The sequence below is a fragment of the Scyliorhinus torazame genome, chromosome 15, assembly GCF_047496885.1.
Source record: "Scyliorhinus torazame isolate Kashiwa2021f chromosome 15, sScyTor2.1, whole genome shotgun sequence".
NCBI lineage: Eukaryota > Metazoa > Chordata > Chondrichthyes > Carcharhiniformes > Scyliorhinidae > Scyliorhinus > Scyliorhinus torazame.
Window position 1 is genome coordinate 47136990 of NC_092721.1, and position 24768 is coordinate 47161757.

General features: G+C 49.6%; 1 protein-coding gene across 4 annotated transcripts in view; it reads left to right on the forward strand.

Annotated features, from left to right (window-relative positions):
* Positions 1–24768, forward strand: part of gpc5a (glypican 5a) — a 1780902-nt gene that overhangs the window by 535301 nt on the left and 1220833 nt on the right. For all 4 annotated transcript variants that reach the window (XM_072476228.1, XM_072476224.1, XM_072476226.1 and 1 more), the window contains exon 5: positions 7621–7746. In XM_072476228.1, the coding sequence (XP_072332329.1) occupies positions 7621–7746 (126 nt within the window). The remainder of the gene's footprint in view (positions 1–7620; positions 7747–24768) is intronic.

A 24768-nucleotide genomic window follows, 5' to 3' on the forward strand; every position in this document is an offset into this window, starting at 1 on the left:
CCGCTTTGGATACTGTTAGACCATAAGACCACAAGACATAGGAGCGGAAGTAAGGCCATTCGGCCCATCGAGTCCACTCCGCCATTCAATCATGGCTGATTTCAACTCCATTTACCCGCTCTCTCTCCATAGCACTTAATTCCTCGAGAAATCAAGAAATTATCAAATTTTGTCTTAAAGACACTCAACTTCCCGGCCTCCACCGCCCTCTGTGGCAATGAATTCCACAGACCCACCACTCTCTGGCTGAAGAAATTTCTCCTCATCTCTGTTCTAAAGTGACTCCCTTTTATTCTAAGGCTGTGCCCCCGGGTCCTAGTCTCCCCTGCTAATGGAAACAACTTCCCTACATCCACCCTATCTAAGCCATTCATTATCTTGGAAGTTTCTATTAGATCTTCCCTCAACCTCCTAAACTCCAATGAATATAATCCCAGGATCCTCAGACGTTCATCGTATGTTAGGCCTACCATTCCTGGGATCATCCGTGTGAATCTCCGCTGGACCCGCTCCAGTGCCAGTATGTCCTTCCTGAGGTGTGGGGCCCAAAATTGCTCACAGTATTCTAAATGGGGCCTAACTAATGCTTTATAAAGCTTCAGAAGTACATCCCTGCTTTTATATTCCAAGCCTCTTGAGATGAATGACAACATTGCATTTGCTTTCTTAATTACGGACTCAACCTGCAAGTTTACCTTTAGAGAATCCTGGACTAGGACTCCCAAGTCCCTTTGCACTTCAGCATTATGAATTTTGTCACCGTTTAGAAAATAGTCCACGCCTCTGTTCTTTTTTCCAAAGTGCAAGACCTCGCACTTGCCCACGTTGAATTTCGTCAGCCATTTCTTGGACCACTCTCCTAAACTGTCTAAATCTTTCTGCAGCCTCCCCACCTCCTCCATACTATCTTTGTATCATCGGCAAACTTAGCCAGAATGCCCTCAGTCCCGTCATCTAGATCGTTAATATATAAAGAGTACAGCTGTGGCCCCAACACTGAACCCTGCGGGACACCACTCGTCAACCAGTTGCCATTCCGAAAAAGAACCTTTTATCCCAACTCTCTGCCTTCTGTCTGACAGCCAATCGTCAATCCATGTTAGTACCTTGCCTCGAATACCATGGGCCCTTATTTTACTTAGCAGTCTCCCGTGAGGCACCTTATCAAAGGCCTTTTGGAAGTCAAGATAGATAAAATCCATTGGCTCTCCTTGGTCTAACCTATTTGTTATCTCTTCAAAGAACTCTAACAGGTTTGTCAGGCATGACCTCCCCTTACTAAATCCATGCTGACTTGTCCTAATCCGACCCTGCACATCCAAGAATTTAGAAATCTCATCCTTAACAATGGATTCTAGAATCTTGCCAACAACCGAGGTTAGGCTAATTGGCCTATCATTTTCCATCTTTTTCCTTATTCCCTTCTTGAACAGGGGGGTTACAACAGCGATTTTCCAATCCTCTGGGACTTTCCCTGACTCCAGTGACTTTTGAAAGATCATAACTAACGCCTCCACTATTTCTTCAGCTATCTCCTTTAGAACTCTAGGATGTAGCCCATCTGGGCCCGGAGATTTCTCAATTTTTAGACCTCTTAGTTTCTCTAGCACTTTCTCCTTTGTGATGGCTACCATATTCAACTCTGCCCCCTGACTCTCCGGAATTGTTGGGATATTACTCATGTCTTCTACTGTGAAGACTGACGCAAAGTACTTATTCAGTTCCTCAGCTATTTCCTTGTCTCCCATCACAAAATTACCAGCGTCATTTTGGAGCGACCCAATGTCAACTTTTGCCTCCCATTTGTTTTTAATGTATTTAAAGAAACTTTTACTATTATTCCTAATGTGACTGGCTAGCCTACCTTCAAATTTGATCCTCTCTTTCCTTATCTCTCTCTTTGTTATCCTCTGTTTGTTTTTGTAGCCTTTCCAATCTTCTGACTTCCCACTACTCTTTGCCACATTATAGGCTTTCTCTTTTGCTTTGATGCATTCCCTAACTTCCTTTGTCAGCCATGGCTGCCTAATCCCCCCTCTGATAACCTTTCTTTTCTTTGGGATGAACCTCTGTACTGTGTCCTCAATTACTCCCAGAAACTCCTGCCATTGCTGTTCTACTGTCTTTCCCACTAGGCTCTGCTCCCAGTCGATTTTCGTCAGTTCCTCCCTCATGCCCCTGTAGTTACCTTTATTTAACTGTAACACCTTTACATCTGATTCTACCTTCTTTCTTTCAAATTGGAGATTGAATTCGACCATATTATGATCACTGCCTCCTAAGTGCTCCCTTATTTTAAGATCTTTAATCAAGTCTGGCTCATTACATAACACTAAGTCCAGAATGACCTGTTCCCTCGTGGTCTCCATCACAAGCTGTTCCAAAAAGCCCTCCTGTAAACATTCAATTAATTCCCTTTCCTTGGGTCCACTGGCAGTATTATTTACCCAGTACACCTGCATATTAAAGACCCCCATGATCACTGTGACCTTGCCTTTCTGACATGCACTTTCTATTTCGTGGTGCATTTTGTGCCCCTGGTCCTGACCACTGTTAGGAGGCCTGTACATAACTCCCATTATGGTTTTTTTGCCTTTGTGGTTCCTCAACTCTACCCACACAGACTCCACATCATCTGACCCTATGTCGTTTAGTGCTATTGATTTAATTTCATTCCTAATTAACAGGACAACCCCGCCCACTCTGCCCACCTCTCTGTCTTTTCGATAGGTTGTGAATCCCTGGATGTTTAAATGCCAGTCCTGAACCCCCTGCAACCATGTCTCTGTGATGCCTACCACATCATACCTGCCAGTCACAATCTGGGCCACAAGCTCATCTACCTTGTTCTGTACACTGCGCGCATTTAAATATAGCACCTTTAATTCTCTATTGACCGTCCCTTTTTGTTTTCTTAGTGTGGTGGACCTTGGTTTACTGAGCCTTTCCATACACTGTGTCATATTTTGTGGGATGGGGAGAATCGTAACCACTCTTGAGTTTTGTCTGTTCGTGTTTTTTTTGTATTCCTAAGCAGCTACTCTCCCCGCTGATTACTTCACCTCTTGGTTACCTGACTTTCCCTTCCCCCCCCAATCTTTAGTTTAAAGTCCTGTTGACCACCCTATTTACTCTTTTCGCCAGAACACTGGTCCCAGCTCGGTTCAGGTGGAGACCATCCCAACGGTATAGGTCCCCCCTGTCCCAAAACTGATGCCAGTGTCCCATGAAAAGGAACCCCTCATTCCCACACCACTCTTTCAGCCACGTGTTAACTTCCCTTATTCTTGCCTCCCTATGCCAATTTGCACGTGGCTCGGGCAGTTATCCGGAGATTATGACCCTTGAGGACCTGTTTTTTAATTTGAATCCTAGCTCTTTATAATCTCTAAACAGGTCCTCTTTCCGAGACTTGCCTATGTTGTTGGTACCGACATGGACCACAACACCTGGATCCTCCCCCTCCCTCTCCAGTATCCTTTCAAGCCGGTCAGAGATGTCCCGCACCCTAGCACCAGGCAGGCAACATACCATGCGGGACTCTTTATCCTGCTCACAAAGGATACTATCTATCCCCCGATAATAGAATCCCCTACAACTACAACTTGCCTATTTACTCCCTCCCCTTGAATGGCCTGCTGAACCATGGTGCCTTGGTCAGCTGACTCATCCTTCCTGAAACCCTGTTCACCATCCACACAGGGAGCAAGTGCCTCATACCTGTTGGACAGAGTCAAGGGCTGAGGCTCCTGAGTTCCTGACTGCTGGTTCCCTTTACCTGCCTGACTTGCAGTCACACCCTGCTGTCCCTGGCCACTGGCAGGATTTAAACTACTTACTCTGACAGGTGTGACTGCCTCCTGAAACACAGTGTCCAGGTAAGTCTCCCCCTCCCGGATGTGCCTCAGTGTTTGAAGCTCAGACACCAGCTCATCTGAGCAGGAGCTCTTCGAGCAGCCAACACTTACTGCAGATGTGGTCGCTGCAGCTCGCAATGGGATCTGCCAGCTCCCACATCAAGCACCTCAAGCACATCACCTGACCAGCCATCACTAATTAATTAATTAGTTTAATTTAAGTTTATGGTGGGGGCAGCTTGAGCCAATCAGACACTACCCTGCACTTTTAACTGAAAAACAGCACAATTAGATTAACCACTTAACTTTCCTGGTTACCTCACTGCACCAAACTACCAAATTCTCACTGTCTGTATCTCTCTCATTCCGGCTGTGTCTCCTTGACCTGCGCAATGCTAATAATATAATATAATAATGCTAGTAATAATAATATAATATGGCACTTAACTCACACCAATGGATCTTATTATTAGGTTAGAGGAGGAGGGTGGGAGACACTACACGTGTAGTGTCTCGGGTTTCCTCTCCACCAGAATTTATTGGTTGGGTGGGGGGGGGGGGGGGGGCCTTCCCAGAAGTCCGCGGGTCGAAAAAAAATAAAAACAGAAAAGAAGTGTTTTTTTAAAGGAAAAAGGAAAAACTTACCTCCCAGAAATGCCTTGCACACCGCTCCCGCCGAAATCCAACGGCCTGCTCCTGTGAAGGTAAGTGTCTTTTAAAGGAAAAACTTACCTCCTAGAAATGCCTTGCGCACCGCTCCCGCCGAAATCCAACGGCCTGCTCCTGTGAAGGTAAGTGGTTTTTAAAGGAAAAACTTACCTCCCAGAAATGCCTTGCGCACCGCTCCTGCCGAAATCCAACGGCCTGCTCCTGTGAAGGGAAGTGTTTTTTTAAAGGAAAAACTTACCTCCCAGAAATGCCTTGCGCACCGCTCCCGCCGAAATCCAACGGATTTGTTGAGGGAGATGGCTCACCAGGGGAAGGCAGCAGCAGCCAGGTTCATGGCACCGTGGCTGGCTCTGCTGCGCAGCTGGGCAGGAAGAAGAATGGCAGGGCTATAGTGATAGGGGACTCAATCGTAAGGGAAATAGACAGGCGGTTCTGCGGACGCAATCGAGACTCCAGTATGGTATGCTGCCTCCCTGGTGCAAGGGTCAAGGCTGTCTCGGAGCGGCTGCAGGACATTCTGTGGGGGGAGGGTGAACAGCCAGCTGTCATGGTGCACATAGGCACCAACGATATAGGTAAAAAACAGGACAAGGTCCTACAAGCTGAATTCAGGGAGTTAGGAGTTAAACTAAAAAGTAGGACCTCAAAGGTAGTAATCTCAGGATTGCTACCAGTGCCACGAGCTAGTCAGAGTAGGAATGTCAGGATAGATAGGAAGAATGCGTGTCTCGAGAGATGGTGCAAGAGGGAGGGATTCAAATTCCTGGGGCATTGGAACCGGTTCTGGGGGAGATGGGACCAGTACAAACCGGACGGTCTGCACCTGGGCAGGACTGGAACCGATGTCCAAGAGGTGGTGTTTGCTAGAGCTGTTGGTGAGCGTTTAAACTAATGTGGCAGGGGGATGGGAACCAATGCAGGAAGTTTTAAGGTAGTAAAACAGGGACAGAAACAAAAGGCAGTAAGGGGGAAAGTGTAAGGCAGAGAAGCCACAGTCAAAAATCAAAAAGGGCGACAGTACAAGGTACAGTGACTGAGGAGAGCTCAGTGAATAGGACCAGGAATACTAAAAGGAATAAAACGGGAAGTAAAAACATTAATGGTAAGCGACGCGGCAGGTTGTGACATGACGATATGGGTTTAACAACAAGGAAAATTAGGAGAAAAGTTAAGAGGAAATATAACTTAGGAGAGGTTACTGATCGGGGTGTTAAGATTCAGAACAGAGGTAAAAAAGCCAACATAAGTGTACTTTACCTGAATGCTCGTAGTATTCAGCCTATATTAAAACAAAACCTTCAAGGAAAACATTGAATAGTATTTATTGGAGGCAACGGGATTCATTTGTTGGCCGGATAACCAGCGAGAACCCTACATTGCCTCTTTTGGGGAAGGCCCACCATATTAATTGCCATCCAGGTACATAACTGGACTGCAATGGACCTTTTCCAGGATCGGGGACCCTGGGGCGGATGTACCGATTGCCATGGGCAACCGGCCAATCTGAAGCCCACTGTTTTGTTGAACACCAGCGCCAGTGGGGAAGGGGTGGCTGCTGCTGGTAATACACACACCTGAGGCCCAGTATCCACACTGGACCCCAGCCACAGGTGAGTGACGGTGAGAAGGGGGTTTAGGGTTGCTATGAACAGGGGATGCAGTTTGGGCAGTGAGAGCAGAATGTGCCTCTCAGCGGACCTCAGTGGTTAGCACAGTTGCTTCACAGGTCCAGGGTCCCAGGTTCAAAACCCGGCTTAGGTCACTGTGCAGAGTCTGCACATTCTCCCCGTGTCTGCGTGGGTGTTCGCCGGGTGCTCCGGTTTCCTCCCACAGTCCAAAGATGTGCAGGTTAGGTAGATTGACCATTCAAAATTGCCCTCCGTGTTCAAAAAGGTTAGGTGTGATTACTGGGATAGGGTGGAGGCGTGGGCTTAACTTTCCAAGGGCCGGTGCAGACTTGATGGGCCGAACGGCCTCCTTCTGCACTGTAAATTCTATGATTCGATAAGATACTGAATGTGCATGGCCGTACAAAACAATTTACAAGTACCCTGCATTGAGGTAAGTAGGCCATATAGATTACACATTTTAGAGGGGACATTGGTTGTAGGTGTAAGGAGCCTATCCTGGAGACTGATAAAAGACCATTCTATTGGTTCACCGTATCTATCTTTCTTTAGTTGATTGGGTTTGATACCCATAATTATGCACATTCAAGTACATTCTAAGATGTTTTGCCTGACTTGTCACATGGATCAAATTCAGTGAAAATGGCAATTTTTGTTCCAAAAATGTGTATATTTTTATTCAGAACAGTTTACTCCAGTAATCTGTTTTAAAAAAGAAATATTTCCCTACGATTGCACATATTTGGGAGATTAACTTATCAATGTTATCACGGTACAGAAATACGTGTATTCAGCCTTGAAATGTACTTTTGGCTCCTAAGATCTGAAAATGATTGTTTCCAATATTAACAATTGAATGTTGGTGTGATATTTCATTTAAAATAAATGGGTTCATAACCTCATGAAAGAACAGGCATAGGAACGCCATCAATTGTGGTAAACCTACTTCGACTAATTCCTCCGACAAATATTTCTGGGTTCGACTTTCACATTTCCATCTCGAACAACATATTTGCTAATTTGGCGAACAAATCACATATGAACAAAGAACAAAGAAAAGTACAGCACAGGAACAGGCCCTTCGGCCCTCCAAGCCCGTGCCGACATGCTGCCTGACTAAACTACAATCTTCTACACTTCCTGGGTCCGTATCCCCTATTCCTATCCTATCCATGTATTTGTCAAGATGCCCCTTAAATGTCACTATCGTCCCTGCTTCCACCACCTCCTCCGGCAGCGAGTTCCAGGCACCCACTACCCTCTGTGTAAAAAAACTTGCCTCGTACATCTACTCTAAACCTTGCCCCTCGCACCTTAAACCTATGCCCCCTAGTAATTGACCCCTCTACCCTGGGGAAAAGCCTCTGACTATCCACTCTGTCTATGCCCCTCATAATTTTGTGGACCTGTATGGCTTGGCAAGCAAATATATTTTTCTAAATCAATGTGTTTTCTGCATGTTTCAGAGAGTTCATCAATAGTTTGCGGTTATATCGGGCTCTATATGGCGGATTGGCTGATCAGCTGTGTGTCAACGACTTAGCAGCTGCTGATGGACATACTTGCTGGAATGGACAAGACATTGCAAAGAGGTGAGTGTTTTAGTTTTCGGATTGTGAGCTGAAGGCTGATCAATTTTTTTTATTCTAATAAATCAGGGTTTTGTTGTTCAACTTGTTTGATCAAAATTGCTTGTTATTTATTGTTTCATGACTTCTGGTTATAGTTAATGGATTTACAGTGAATGCAAGATTAAAATCCCAAAAGATCAAATGTAATTTTTCAACGACTACCATTTGGATTGAAACCGTAATCACATTTATGTTCACAAACATCAACATATAATTGTTAAGCAGATGTGCCAGTTATAATTGTAATATCAACTATTATCCTGGTGCATTCATCATGGCAACACCTCAACCAATCAGAATTGACATGCCAACCATTCTGCACGCTTTTCTCATGCAGTATAAATTGTTGTTCACTTTGAAATTTTGTATTCTTACATCTGTCCTGGTGAGTGCAGGACGAAAAGCTTCAAAAGCATGTATTTTTTCAGCAATACTCAGGTTCTGTACTATCAAGCAACTAAAAGTCTCTTCACCATTTTATCTTTCTAGCATCACTGAGAATCTGTGATGGTGTAAATAGCATTTGATTAGATGGAGTATGTTTCAGTTGTTTTAAAATATGTGCAGTGATGGAACGCCTAAATTATCTTTGCTAATTAGATAGAGACTGTATTTTATTTTCTCTTTATTATGAATTGTATTTTTATTACATTTATCATTCACCTTTCTCTACTTATCATCAGTCCAATGGTTTCAAAGGGGCTACAACTACAAGTGGCATACGTTGGGCGTGATCCAAAGGCCACGCTGTGCTGAAAAGCAGATCGCTGTGGCATAGCGTGGCCGATAACAGCCTGGACACCCCACTTCCGGGGTCTACCTGGCTCGCAATGCTTCACGAGACCGCGCTGGATCTTGCGAAAGTTTGAAATGTAAATCCCAAGCATTGAGGGCAGGATCACGTTTTGGCAAATCCACATGACAGCTAGTCTCACTGTAATGTGCAGATTCCCGAAGTACATAGAACATACAGTGCAGAAGAAGGCCATTCAGCCCATCAAGTCTGCACCGACCCACTTAAGCCCTCACTTCCATCCTAACCCAATAACCCCTCCTAACCTTTTTGGACATGAAAGGCAATTTAGCATGGCCAATCCACCTAACCTGCACGTCTTTGGACTGTGGGAGGAAACCGGAGCACCCGGAGGAAACCCACGCAGACATGGGGAGAACGTGCAGAGTCTGCACAGACAGTGACCCAGCAGGGAATCAAACCTGGGACCCTTGCGCTGTGAAGCCACAGTGTGCTACCGTACTGCCCACAAAGTACCTGAGGCTTTGGGATTCTTTCCCTATGCCTCGGAAACCTCGGGCGAGACTGTTCAGCATTGGTTCCCACAAATGGGGACCAGACAGAACGACACTCGTAGGGGTCTCCCAGGGGATCGGAGGCCCCAAGCTGCATTCCCTTTGGGTGGGTGTGCCTGGTGCTGCTGGTGCCACCTGAGCACCATGGCAGTGTCATCTGGGTGCAGGCCGACACTGCCACTGTGCCCAGGTGGCACTGCATGCTGACAGGGGCACTGCCAAGATGCAGAGCTGGCATTTTTGCACATGCGCGATCGGGCTGGGAGAGTTGGGGGTCACTTCGGGGGCCTCGAAGCTGGTGTCCTGATCTCACGCTACACTGGGGAGTTCCAGTGAGCAGAGTTCCCCAATGTACAAAATGGGGCCTTAGCCGTGCGTTCCCCGCTGAGGCCCCTTATATAATGCAAATCACTGCGAGCACCGGGAACTACGTGGCTAAATCCACTCGATATGGGACTTTATTCCTAATTCGTTGAATTGCGCCCATTATGTATGTGATTAATTGAACCTAATAGATCGGAGACCAACATTACATGGCAGCTTCTTTCCCAATCCTCACAAATCCGAATGTATCTGTCAGGAAAATGTTGCAGGATTGTGTCACAAATGAAAACACGCAGAAGAAAGTTGTGATATAGCGAAACAATCAGGAAGGACTTTTGTGATGCAAACTATTGAAACGGAACAAAGGCAAATGTATTTTTGATTGTTTATCATTTCTCTACATTTAATGTATGTGCAAATATAAATGTGAAACAAGGGTAAAAAAATTGTTGGAAGCATGAAATAGGTAACTGAAGTGACACACTTTTTCTTACTGTGACCATCCAGTGATTTAAAAAAATTGAGAAATTCAAGATTGCTCCTGGATGGGGAGCTCCATGCTGTGCACTTCTGTCTTTGGCTGTCCGCTCCCTCGGTTTCCTCTCTTTGATTGTTTAAGTTCCAGTGGCTCTAACAATTATACATTTTAGCCCTAACTACAAGTTAAGTGGTGGTTTAAAATGGCCACCATCCATCCTTTGAGCTTGTTTGCTCTTTATATTCCATAGCAAACATTGGAAATGTTTACAAATTTGGCTCCCAAACTCCTGGATTTCACTGGACTGCACCGTAAGACTCCTATGTCTCTGATCTGTTTGTCAGTTGTTTACATTTTAAAATCATCTAATTTATCCTACAGCCCATTCCCCGCTGCTGCTGTTCCCTTCTGAACCTGTGATTGTTCCACTGGTCCTACTGATTTGTCTGCTTCAGCGACGATCTGATTTCCTAGTTTCACTCACTTGGGTCTGAATACATTTCTCCTCTGCTTTAAATGTTATAGTGAGCTCCAGCTTTGCCATTATTTTAGTTCCCCACAACAAATTCTGCACATTTCCCAGATCTTCATTCATGGGGAAATACCTCTGATACTGCCCACAACAAGTAGCTTTCCAGTCACATTAGTCTACAACCTGGACAGCAGTTCGTCGATGCATCATGCTGACTCCAAGCTATCCACATCAACTTTATCCTGCCACTTGACTCCTATTTCCTCCAGTCTGTTTACTATCAGAATTTATATATCCTAATCTTGCTATGTAACCCGGTCGATGCAACTTGAGCTTGCCTATGTTCATTTACATGTATGTTTTATCTGTCACTTCCGACCTGAGCCCATCACTCAATATCCACTTTTCTTTTCACAATCCTTTTCACTATTTTCTTTATCTCTCCTGGAACCATCTCTCTCCCTCGCCCCCATCTTCATGTCTCTTTTCATTTCTTCCCTGTCAATTACTCATTTCTTCCCTGTCAATTACTTTGCCCTCCCAACTTCGTAACACAAGACTTCAACACTGCTTGACCATAACAAGTTTGACTCCCATTCACTTCATTGCAAGGGCCTTGTTCTTGTTCAGCTTATCGTGGATGATTGAATTGAAATATTTGCCTGGACAGGAGCCTAGTTAAAGAATGATGATACCTTCCCCAAGTGTTGGTTCCGCCACTTTGCCATCCAAATACTGTGGTGACATATGGGGCAGGATTCTCCGAACCCCCGTTGGGTCGGAGAATCCCCGAGGGGCGGCGTGAATCCTGCCCCTCCCTCTGACTCCGGCTGCCGTGTTTTCCACGCCAGTCGGGGACTGTTGGCAGCGGCCAATTCTCCGGGCCTCGATGGGCCGAGTGGCCGTTGTTTCCTGGCCAGTCCCGCCGGCGTGAAGTGGACATGGTCCACACGGTGGGACCTGGCTTGTAGGCTGGCTAGGTGAGTCCTCGGGGCGGGGGGAGGGGGAGGTGGGGGGGGGGGGGTGACCTGGCCCGCGATCGGGGCCTGTGCCATGGGGGCACTCTTTCCTTCCACGCCGGCTATGGCGGAGACCTTGAGAACAACCCCCATGCGCATGCGCAGGAAACACGCCGACGGGTCTGCGCAAGCGCAGAACAACGGCGGCAGTTCTGTGCATGCGCCAACTTGCGCCGGCCCTTTGGCGCCAGTTGGCGCGGCGTCAAACCCTCCGGCGCCAGTCTAGCCCCCGGAAGTGCGAAGGATTCCGCACTTCACGGTCGGCCCAATGCCGGAGTGGTTCGCGCCGCTCTTGGTGCCGGCGTCAGACAATCTGGCCAGTTCCGGGAGAATCCCGCCCATGGTTTTTATCACCAAATCACACCATGCCCTAATCCCATTCCTCTGACACCTTTCCCTTCTTTGCATATCTCACATTCCAAACCACTCTCCCTCACTTAAAACCCTCACTCTCAACTGCCCATTCAAGTACTCTGCCAGTTTTCTCACCAAAGTAGCTTCATTACTTGCCTCTCTCAACCTCTGTACTGAGTGACTTGTTAACCTCGTTGATTTTAATCTCCATCTCAGTTCATTGTGCTCTGTTCCCTGAGTTCACTGTCCTCCTATCCTCCCTTAATCTTTCTGTTCCTATAAATTCCTCAACCTCTATTCATGGTGACTCCCTTAGCATCAAACGTAGCTTTACTACTCCCATTTGAAAAAGCACCTTGAACTTGGAAAAGGTCAGACAGCAGTTTTGTTTTGTTATGTTCTTTATGGCTGTTCTCCACCAGCTATCTCTCCTGATACGAGACAGAATTTTTCAAATCCACTAATGCTCATTTACACAGAACGCTCCTTTCCAATTGCTCTATCTCCTCCATTGGTTTATTGATTAAGAAACAATACTGTTAATTTGAAAATAACAATTTTGCTATTAATATTGCAGTACACAATCATTATTGCTCTAATTTCACTTACAAACTTAATTGTGCAGCTAAGGGGATGGATTTAAATCTACTTACAAACTTCTCAATTTTTAGAATTTCATGAACAGTACCTGACTGAAATTATCTGCTGTTGCAAATTGTTGTCAATATTCTGACCCAAAATGTGAACCATTGCTCCAATTTCCTCCTGAAATTGCATCCCTGCTGCTGTAGTGCCCCATCCAAATATAACTTGCCTGTTCCTTCTCCTACTTGGAACAAAGCGGTTCCCAGTACAAATCACTTTCATGGCTGAACTGGTGTTTGTTCTGCTTGATTCGCCTGTCCAAAGCGGTGAAGCTGCATGAAACATCTTTCTTGCCTGTGAATCTCATTCGCAGAATTGCCTGGAACATTTTCTGTTCTGTCCAAAAGTTCAGAAACAGAATCACTGCAGTACACTGAACCAGGGCCTCAAGAGGACTTACCATGCAAAAGGAAATCTGTCTCTTGCCCATTCTCAACCAAGAATAATTTTCTTTCTTTTTTTCCTGTGCTCCCAGCTGTCAGCAGTCAGTTGTTACCGTTGGCCCTGACCCATATTCTGTCATTATACTAACAAATCTAATTTAATAATAATGTTTATTGTCACAAGTAGGCTGACATTGCAATGAAGTTACTGTGAAATGCCCCTAGTCGCCACATTCCGACGCCTGTTCAGGTACACAGAGGGAGAATTCAGGGGCGGACTGGCACCCAAAACGGCGCAAATCAGTCGGGCATCGCGCCGCCCCAAAGGTGCGGAATGCTCCGCATCTTTGGGGGCCGAGCCCCAACCTTAAGGGGCTAGGCCGGCGCCGACCGAATTTCCCCCCGCCAGCTGGCGGAAAAGGCCTTTGGCGCCCCGCCAGCTGGCGCGGAAATGACATCTCCGGGCGGCGCATGCGCGGGAGCGTTAGCGGCTGCTGACGGCATTCCAGCGCATGCGCAGTGGAGGGAGGAGTGCCCCCACGGCACAGGCCCGCCCGTGGATCGGTGGGCCCCGATCGCGGGCCAGGCCACCGTGGGGGCCCCCCTGGGGCCAGATCGCCCCGTGCACCCCCCAGGACCCCGGAGCCCGCCCGTGCTGCCTTGTCCCGCAGGTAAGGTAGCTGGATTAATCTACGCCGGCGGGACAGGCATTTTAGCGGCAGGACTTCGCCCCATCCGGGCTGGAGAATCGCAGGGGGGGTTTGCCAACCGGCGCAGCGCGATTCCTGCCCCCGCCGAATATCCGGTGCCAAAGAATTCGGCAACCGGCGGGGGCGGGATTCATGCCAGCCCCCGGCGATTCTCCGCCCCGGCGGGGGGGCGGAGAATCTCGCCACCGATGTCCAGATTAACCTAACAGCACATCTTTTGGGACTTGTAGGAGGAAACCCGAGAACCCGGCGGAAACTCACGCAGACGGGGAGAACGTGCAGACTCCGTACAGACAGTGACCCAAGCCAGGAATCGAACCTAGGGTGCTGTGAAGCCACAGTGCTAACCACTGTGCTACCATGCTGCCCTAGTATCGGAAGGGAAAAAACCTAAGTGTTGAGGTGGTGCACTTTGATTGGGATCTTAAAGGGGAATTTCTACTCCAAAAAATCAGGTGTGTTGGGTGGGGGTAAACTGTTGAAAGTCTAAACTATGAACCCGACCCACCTACCTCCAGTTTTAATGGGGACTGAATGGGCGAGTGAAAAGCCCATCCGAGGAGGTGGGTTGGCATTTTAAAATTTTTTATGAGGCCATGCGTCTCATTTGTATTCACCATTTGGAATTTAACTTGGGAAATCCTCCACATAGACTGAGGCAAAGGACTGCCTTGCCCCCTCCCGCATGCTGAATCATGCATATCCCCTGTGATTGGACACTACCCACTAACCATTTTGTTCTCCCCCATTAGATGCCATAGTCCCTCCCCACCCCACGCACCTGAGGTTGTCATGACTGCCACCCCCAACAACTCCCAACCCCTCCACCCAAGTGGAGGCAGGGGCCTACTCAGACCTGCAGCCTCCTTCAGAGTCTTCTCCACCTAACTGGTAGCCACGCCAAGTCAACTTAAAACTTCACAACATGCTGGGGCTGTTTAGCACAGGGCTAAATCGCTGGCTTTGAAAGCAGACCAAGGCAGGCCAGCAGCACGGTTCAATTCCCGTAACAGCCTCCCCGAACAGGCGCCGGAATGTGGCGACGAGGGGCTTTTCACAGTAACTTCATTGAAGCCTACTTGTGACAATAAGCGATTTTCATTTTCATTTCATTTCACATGCAGGGTAGCCCTGAATTCGGGGTAACTAAGTTGAAATTCCCCCCCTCCCCCACCCAATGTTCGTGAAATTAACTCGGAATAATAGTTCACAGCTGGACAGGTGAAAATTAATTTCAGAACTACTGTATCCTACATAGCAAACAAAGGATTTGTGCACAAAAGTATGAAATATAGTGCATGAAGAGTCTTTCTGCTTTGATCTGACAGTATGAAAAGAAGTGTAAGATTACTCCCCATCCATTGAATGACACACTTTATTGGATTTAAAGGAATGTTCATTATCAGAATTTATTCGCAAGTCACAAACATCAATCCAGGGCACCACACAATACTCAGATATTATTTTGATTCCTGTGCTCTGCTAAGTACACTGACTCTATTGTTGTTGTGGACGTGGAAAGGTTTTGCCTCAACTGGGGTTTATCCCAAAGAGAGAAACAAAATATGACTGAATATCATCACTGAACCTGTTTAGCTCTAGTTTGTTGCTTTAATGCCATAATATTAATAACTGCGTTGCCGTTACTAAGATCATGACAGTGCCAAATCGTTATTTATTACTGTTTTAATAATGTTGTTTGGTAATTGCAGAAAGCATCGATTGACCTAAGGTGTTTGCATTTTAACCGTTAATTAATGCCACAAATGTGTTTGTGACTTCTGTATTACTGATTGCACAGGAATGCATTTGCTATTTTGACAAGATTCGTGAAAATATCAAAGCCCATCCATTGTGACATAGCTTCTGTTCCACCTTTGTGTGGACTTTTCAACAACTATAATGGACATACTTTCACATTAATTAAATTACCGCTGTCGGCCTAGGTTTCACAGGATCAACATCCTCCTCAGTGCATGCAAATTTGTCTCTGTTACATGGTTATGCACAGTAACCTCTCATAATTTGACCAAATCATGTTATGGGGCTGCAAATCATAGAATTTACAGTGCAGAAAGAGGCCATTCGGCCCATCGAGTCTACTCTGTCCCTGTAACCGTAACCCCCACTTAACCTTTTTGGACACAAAGGCCAATTTAGCATGGCCAATCCACCGAACCCGCACATCTTTGGCCTGTGGGAGAAAACCGGAGCACCTGGAGGAAACCCACGAAGACACGGGGAGAACGTGCAGACTCCGCACAGACAGTGACCCAAGCCAGGAATCGAACCTGGGACCCTGGAGCTGTGAAGCAACTGTGCTAACCACTATTCTACCGTGCTGCCCCTTGGCCCCTTCAGTGTGCTCCTGCCATAAATTTACTAAGAGCGTTGAAAATTAGGCCAGCACCAAAGGCCACAGCCTTCCCCACCAGTTTATATGGATGCTTGTTTGGGTATATCCCCTGACTGCCTCAACATGGTTCCCCGTAGCAAAGAGACAAGGCCAGATGAGGGACCTCCTAGGCTTGGAGTTCTCTTGTCCCCAGTCTGGTGGTAAAGTGATGGGCTGGTCTGCTACATGAGAGCAAGCTGTTGACAGCTTAAAACGGAGTACTTCTGCAATCTATGGCGGGGGTGGGGGTTGCGGTGTAGTTCTGGACCCTCAATAGTATTAAAACATTGAAAAAATATTGTTGGAATGTTCTTCTTGTAAATGGCTGCCAATGGATATTTAAGGGATGCTAAAAGAATATTTTCAGAGGTGCCTAAACTCACCCCTACATTACCCCCACCACCCTAACTGACCGATACAGGAACCCACATTATGGCCTGGTTCTCTGTCTTAAATCCCCAAGCGCACATACCTTGATGGAGTCTGTGCTGGAGATCGCAGACAGCCCATCCTGGCACATATGCTGGATCCAAGGATTTTCAGCCCCGGTTGAAATAAAAGTACAATTAAACATTTTTTAAAAAATGTTGGGGGATATCTAATGGTATGATTTTTAAGAAGGTTGACTCTTGTAAATTGTCATAGAATCATAGAATTTACAGTGCAGAAGGAGATCATTTGGCCCATTGAGTCTCTCCCAGCCCTTGGAAAGAACACCCTACTTAAGGCCACGCTTCCACCCTAACCTTTTTGGACACTAAGGGGCAATTTAGCATGGCCAGCCACTTTGAGTGGCTGCAGCTGCTCTCTCTGTCTCTATTGCTCAGTTTGCTGTTATTTCCAGTGCTGGTTTCTGCTGAATTGCCTGGATGAAGGAGAGAGGAGAGAGGGAGGATGACATTTGCTGCTGCCTGGTTTATCTGAAGCTCACTGGATGTTACAGGGAGCTGCAAGCAGGAAAGAAGTCTTCACAGGTGAAGGGTTGGCCTGGTCTGGCTTGGATAGAGCTCCAGCCTGGGACTGGATTTACACACTGCCTGCTTGCCTCCCTGCATTTCTGCAGCAGAAGGGGTCGAGGAGGGGTCGGGACTGTTTGCAGTTTGCTGACTGTTTCATCTGCAGAGCCCTAGGACCAGTTAACAGGAGGTTGCTGCAACACTTGGAAGGGGATGAAGAGTAGAGGAAGATTGATGCATCTGGACTTTCTTTTCTTTTTCATTTGCCGATTACGCTGAGGCGGGATAATATTCGTGGACTGTTTTGCAGGGCCACTGCTGGGCTGAAGACCCTGTCCCCCACCCACCCGCTGCTGGATGAAAGAGCTTTTGGGGGACCAGCCCGCAAGACTTTCCTCGGCACCGGCCTGTCCTTTTGTGCCTTATCTTCCTGCTCTTCGCTCCCCTTTCCTCCCTCGTACTTGGACACACCGTGGTCCCCCCCCTGTGTCCCATCCTCCTTTGCCCCCCCCCCCCCCCCCCCCACACACATTTCAGTTACTCTCACCTTCCACTTTTTCCCCTATCGTCCGCCACTGACCGGGATGGCAGCAACGCCGTCTACACCGGTGATGGGGCCCTCTACAGCCACCTATGCAGGAGTGGTGGCCCCCATCCCTTCCCACTGTTCCCGGGGCTAGGCCACCGTTTCGCCTCGTGACCCATAAACCTGAGGTGACGTGCTACGCCCACACCACCACGTCAATTGAGGCCTGTATCTGTGCTATGGCAAAATGTTGTTGGCCCTTCGGCCATAGTTGCAGCCTCAAAGGTGTATGGCAAGGCTGTCTTTTTGAGAGCCAAGCGGGCGATCCACCTCGCCCTGGAAACAGGGCTCAGGGTGGGCAGAATCTACCTGGTGGTGGACCCGCTGGAGGCCACTGCCGAGAGAGTTATTCTCTCTAATGTCCCGCCTTTTATTCCCACGGAGTTCCTCCTCACCCACCGTCATCAATTGGGGGATGTACGGTCCGGGGTGGTACCACTCCCGCTCGGCCTCAAAGACCCCACCCACAAGAATATTTTCTCCTTCCGGCATCAGGGGCGCGATTCTCCGACCCCCCTCCGGGTCGGAGAATCGCCAGAGGCTGGCGTGAATCTCTCCCCCGCCGTGTCCCGAATTCTCCACTACCAGAGACTAGGCGGGGGCGGGAATCACACCGCGCCGGTCGGCGGGCTCCCCCCCCCGCGATTCTTCGGCCCGCAATGGGCCGAAGTCCCGCCGCTGTCAACCCTCGCCAGCCGGCGTGGATTGAACCACCTACCTTACTGGCGGAAGCAGATGGCGCGGGCGGGATACGGGGTCCTGGGGGGGGGGGGGGGGGGCGGGGCGATCTGACCCCGGGGGGTGCCCCCACGGTGGCCTGGCCCGCGATCGGGGCCCACCGATCGGCGGGCAGGCCTGTGCCATGGGGGCACTCTTTTTCTTCCGCCTTCGCCATGGTCTTCACTATGGCGATGGCGGAAGAGATCCCCGCCACTGCGCATGCACGGTGATGCCGTGAGCAGCCGCTGACGCTCCCGTGCATGCGTCGACCAGCGAAGTCCTTTCGGCGCACCTGGCGTGGCGCCAAAGGCCTTTCACGCCAGCCGGCGGGGCGGAAATCATTCCGGCGCGGGCCTAGCCCCTCAAGGTGAGGGCTTGGCCCCTAAAGGTGCGGAGAATTCCGCATCTTTGGGGTGGCCCCCGCTGGAGTGGTTCCCGCCACTCCATTACGCCGGATTCCCCCGCCCCGCCGGGTAGGGGAGAATCCCGGCCCAGGTCTTTGTTTGCCTGGCCCGGAGGAGGTCCTGGAAGGGGCTTTTGAGATCCCTTTTGGGGACAAAACCTACCGCATCTTCTGGTCCACGGGTGGCGTGCAGTGCCACGCCTGCAAGAAGGTGGGGCATATTAGAAACCATTGCCCCACCTCTAAGGCTGCCACTGATGGTGCCCGCCACCCCCTCTACTTCGACTGGCCTTGCCATTGGGGGGGAGACATGCCGGCGCCCACTGACACCAAGGCTGCTGGCGTGGAGGTGAAGGGGCCCCCGCATGGCCAAAAGGCTGAGAAGAAGACCAACAGGGCAATTTGCCAGAGGTCAGGTTTGGATCCTTCTGACCCTGACTGACCCAGTGCCCCTGGCTACTGACTAGGTGAAGCCGTTACGCCTCAGCCCACCATCACCCAGCAACACCCTCAGCCCGGTGACATTTAGCCATCGGATGCCAGGCCCGGCGACACTTCTGCGCAGGTCCTGGATAAGTGTGAGGTTATTCACATTGGAAGAAAAAACAGGAAGGCAGATTGCTACGTAAATGGTTGTAAATTGGTAGAGGTGAGTGTGCAATGGGACCTGGGTGTCCTTGTGCACCATTCGCTGAAGGTAAGCACGCAGGTGCAGCAGACAGTAAAGAAGGCTAATGGTACGTTGGCCTTCATTGTGAGAGGTTTCGAGTGTAGAAGCAGGGATGTGTTGCTGCAATTGTACAGGGCCTTGGTGAGGCCCCACTGGGAGTATTGTGTGCAATTTTGGTCTCCTTCTCTGAGGTAGGATGTTCTTGCTCTCGAGGGAGTGCAGCGAAGGTTTACCAGCCTGATTCCAGGGATGATGGGACTGTCATATGAGGAGAGATTGACTAGGTTGGGATTGTTCTCGCTGGAGTTGAGAAGAATGAGGGGGATCTCATAGAGGCTTATAAAATTCTAACAGGACTCGACAGGGTAGATGCAGGCAAGATGTTACCAATGATGGGTGTGTCCAGAACCAGGGGCGAGATTCTCCGACTCCCCGCCGGGTCGGAGAATCGCCGGGGGCTGGCGTGAATCCCGCCCCCGCCGGTTGCCGAAGTCTCCGGCACCGGATATTCAGCGGGGGCGGGAATCGCGCCGCGCCGGTTGGCGTGCCCCCCGCTCGATTCTCCGGCCTGGATGGGCCGAAGTCCCGCCGCTAAAATGCCTGTCCCGCCGGCGTAAATTAAACCATCTACCTTACCGGCGGGACAAGGCGGCGCGGGTGGGCTCCGGGGTCCTGGGGAGTGCCCCCACGGTGGCCTGGCCCGCGATCGGGGCCCACCGATCCGCGGGCGGGCCTGTGCCGTGGGGGCACTCTTTCCCTTCCGCCTCCACCATGGGAAGAGACTCCCTCCAATGCGTATGCGCGGGAATGCCGTGAGCGGCCGCTAACGCTCCTGCGCATGCGCCGCCCGGAGATGTCATTTCTGCGCCACCTGGCGGGCCACCAAAGGCCTTTTCCACCAGCTGGCGGGGCGGAAATTCGTCCGGCGCCGACCTAGCCCCTCAAGGTTGGGGCTCAGCCCCCAAACATGCGGAGCATTCTGCACCTTTGGGGCGACGCGATGCCCGTCTGATTTGCGCCGTTTTGGGCGCCAGTCGGCGGACATCGCGCCGTTTCCGGAGAATTTCGCCCCAGGTGTCACAGTCTGAGGATTCAGGGTAAACCATTTCGGACAGAGATAAGACATTTCTTCACACAAAGAGTGGTGAGCCTGTGGAATTCATTACCACAGGGAGTAGTTGATGCTAAAACATTGAATATATTCAACTGGCGGCTAGATATAGCACTTGGGGAGAATGGGATCAAAGGCTATGGAAAGAAAACAGGATTAGGCTATTGAATTGGATGATCAGCCATGATCGTGATGAATGACAGAGCAGGCTCGAAGGGCTATAAAGGCGTCCTCCTGCTCATATCTTCTATGTATCCATGTCCCTGTGGCTGACAGTAGAGAGGGGCGCGACCTCTGACCAGAGTGTGCTCTGTCCCAGCCACAAATTCTGGAGAGAAGCATTGAGGGACAGGGAGTCAGCCTGAAGGGGCCTCCAAAGATAGAGGTCTCCTTGGTGTGTGACCCTCTCCCACACAAACGGCGTCACTCCAGATTAATTTCCATAGATGTCACACCCAGTCCCCGAAAGAAAAGAGGCGGGTGAGGAAATCCCAGCAGCTGCTGCTGTCTCCCGAGCAGAGTGCTTCAGGGTCAGACGGGACTCTGTACCACCCAGTACAATTTAGCACCCCGGACTTGTTCAATTTCTCAGGGGAGGGGGAGAGCCATAACACCCTGCTTCTTCGGTTATAGTTTTGAAGACCCTCTGTCCCAACCGCTGTCTTCGGGCACCTCTACCATCATCCCAACCTGCTTCCGGAGTTATTTTCGGGGCCTTCCAGTGACCAGGCGGCGGGGGTGGAGCAGGCATCTGCACCACCGCCTTCCGCTGGCATGGTGCCCCGGGAGGAGCCTGTGGAGATCCCTCCTGTCGATGATCCCGGTGGCGGGATCAAGGCATTCCCTGGGTTGGTTGATGGACCGCTGCACTCAGTGTTGTGGAGGATTCGGGCCCCGAGTGCGACTGTCCGAAGGCTGTCAGCCGCCCAGTGTCGGGAGCACAGGGTACACATGAGGCTCTCTGCAGGGCTCACTGTGTTGCCCCTCACCTCCTCTGTGGGACTCCCAGAATGAGGCACATCATAATTGAAGGTACTTTTGTTTTCTGTCTCTGTAGATAGTTCAGGCAGTGTCCTATTGGATACCCCTCCACCAATATCTGACTCCCTCCGACCCCACCTCCCAGCACGGTAGCACAAGTGGATAGCTCTGTGGCTTCACAGCGCCAGGGTCCCAGGTTTGATTCCCTTCTGGGTCACTGTCTGTGCGGAGTCTGCACGTTCTCCCCGTGTCTGCGTGGGTTTCCTCCGGGTGATCCGGTTTCCTCCCACAGTCCAAAGACGTGCAGGTTAGGTGGATTGGTCATGATAAATTGCCCTTAGTGACCAAAAGGTTAGGAGGGGTAACTGGGTTACAGCGATAGGGTGGAAGTAAGGGTTTAAGTGGGTCGGTGCAGACTCGATGGGCCGAATGGCCTCTTTCTGCACTGCATATTCTATGTCTATGCACCCTCCTTTCCCCCCCCCCCCTTCCTTACCCTCGAGGGAATTTGGTCTCTCCAGCGCAAAATTTACAAAACAAAGAAATGTACAGCACAGGAACAGGCCCTTCGGCCCTCCAAGCCCGTGCCGACCATGCTGCCCGACTAAACTACAATCTTCTACACTTCCTGGCTCCGTATCCCTCTATTCCCATCCTATTCATGTATTTGTCAAGATGCCCCTTAAATGTCACTATCGTCCCTGCTTCCACCACCTCCTCCGGTAGCGAGTTCCAGGAATCCACTACCCTTTAGTCCTTGTACCATTTGATTTTTGTACAGCTGTGTTGTGAACTGGTTTAATAATCAGTGTATCCTACCACCCTCCCCGTACGTTGGTACTGAGGGGAGGGTACACTGTTTCTCCAATACAAGATTAGTGTTTGTATCGTTTGGCCTTGTACAAATGTGATGGTTATTGTTTTAATAATCAGAGTATCCTACCCTCCCTGTACATTGGTACTGAAGGGAGGGTACCCTGTTTCTCCAACACAAGATTAGTGTTTGTACCATTTGACCTTGTATATATTTTCTACTGTTGTAATAAAAAGATATGGCCAATCCACCTAACCTGCACATCTTTGGACTGTGGGAGGAAACCGGAGGAAACCCATGCAGGCACAGGGAGAAAGTGCAAACTCCACACAGTTAGTCACCCGAGGCCGGAATTGAACCTGGAGCTGTGAGGCAGCAGTGCTAACCACTGTGCTGCGAATGGAAATGTAAAACAACTATGAAGAGAAAATATTTGAAAGATGATAGTCAGAAGATAATAGTAAGAAGTCTTCCACTCTGATATCAGCTTGAAGAGCACATTTGAAATATTGTAATGGTAAATGTACTATAGCTGCTGGAAATCTGAAATACAAGAGTAAAGTGCTGGAAATACACAGCAGGCCAAACAGCATCTGTAGAGAGAGAAACAATTAACATTTCAGACCAATGGTTCCCAGTAAAATCTGGAAAATGGATAACCCTCATGAGGATCATGAGGAATCACTCATTGATCTCCCTGCGGGGCTCGTTGAGTACGAGTTCCCATGGTAAAGGGTAAAGGGCTGACGCCTGTCCAACTGGGAGTCGTTGTCGAGCCTTTTATATACTTTCCCACACCTGGACTGGGCTAGGATACTTGTGTTGTATGCGGTGGGTGCAGCCTTACTCTTGAGTTAAAATTAATTTTTTTTAACCTTTACCGTCATGTCTTCTGGATTATTATAGTTAGGTTGTAAACAAGTATGGAGGTACGGAGGGGATGTGAAAGAACAAAACGAAGGTCTGTGATGTGTGGAGTTGAGGAGGCACCTGGGGCGTCATTCTCCGACCCCCCGCCGGGTTGGAGAATCGCCGGGGGCTGCCGTGAATCCCGCCCCCGCCGGTTGCCGAAGTCTCCGGTACCGGATATTCGGCAGGGGCGGGAATCGGGTCGCGCCGGTTGGCGGGCCCCCCCCGCAGGATTCTCTAGCCCGGATGGCCGAAGTCCCGCCGATAAATTGCCTGTCCCGCCGGCGTGGATTAAACCACCTTTTGAACGGCGGGACAAGGCGGCGTGGGCGGGGTCCTGGGGGGGGGGGCGTGGGGCGTTCTAGCCCCAGGGGGGTGCCCCCACGGTGGCCTGGCCCGCGATCGGGGCCCACCGATCCACGGGCGGGCCTGTGCCGTGGGGGCACTCTTTCCCTTCCGCCTCCGCCACGGTCTCCACCACGGCGGAGGCGGAAGAGACTCCCCCCACTGCGCATGCACGGGAAACTGTCAGCGGCCGCTGACGCTCCCGCTCATGTGCCGCCCGGGGATGTCATTTCCGCGCCAGCTGGCGGGGCAACAAAGGCCGTTTCCGCCAGCTGGCGGGGCGGAAATCCCTCCGGCGTCGGCCTAGCCCCTCAATGTTGGGGCTCGGCCCCCAAAGATGCGGAGCATTCCGCACCTTTGGGGCGGCGCGATGCCCGTCTGATTGGCGCCGTTTTGGGCGCCAGGCGGCGGACATCGCGCCGTTTGGGGAGAATTTCGCCCCATTTGTCTGATGAAAAATTAAAGCACTGCTTCAGATCTGAGATTTCTAAACTCAAACTTGAGTCCAGAAGTTTGTAAAATGCTGAGGGGAAAGATGAGGTGCTGTTTGTCGAACATCTAGCGAGCTTTGTTAGAATAGCACTGGGTTGAGGACCGTGTTCAGAGGAGGACTGTGGCAGAGAATTAAAATGATAATTGACTGGAAGCTCAGATCTGCTTGTGGACTAAACGTGGGTATTCAACAACCTGATCTCTGTTTGGTCTCCCCAGTGTAGAGGAGGCCGCATTGTGAAATTGAAAGGTGTATAAGTAATTACTGTTCATGTGCAAATAAAATGTTGTGGCCCAAGATAGTGTAAGGGAAGGATAGAATTCCCTATCCCAGACAGTTGTGGATGCTCCATGGTTGAATACGTTTACAGTTGGGATCGACAGAGTTTTGGCCTCTCAGGGAATTAAGGTATATGGGGAGTGGTCAAGAAAATGGAATTGAAGCCCAAGATCAGTCATGATCCCATTGAATGACGGAACAGGCTTGATGGGCCATACTGGCTGCTCCTGCTCCTATTTATTTTGTTCTTGTGACAGGAGTTGCATCATATGCACTTGCACGGGAAGAGGGCTTTAAGGGTTGCTTATGGGTGACGGAAGAATGGATCAGTGTGAGGTTGTGGAATGCTGAAATGGAAGAGGAGAAAAAGATGTGGTTGATGTTGGCATCAGGCTGGAGATGGTGGAAATTTCAGAGGATGAGCTGTTAAATGTGGGGGCTATTGGGTTGGAAGGTGTGGACAAGGGAAATCATATCGTGGTGGAGGGAATCCTGGGTTGATGAAAAAAAAAAAAATAGGAAGTACTGGTGTATAAGCTGGGGATTGTACAACGGAAATGGGAGAAAGAAATAGAATCCTTCCAGGAAACGTGACGGGGGTGGGGGAAGAATAATCCAGGTAGTTTTG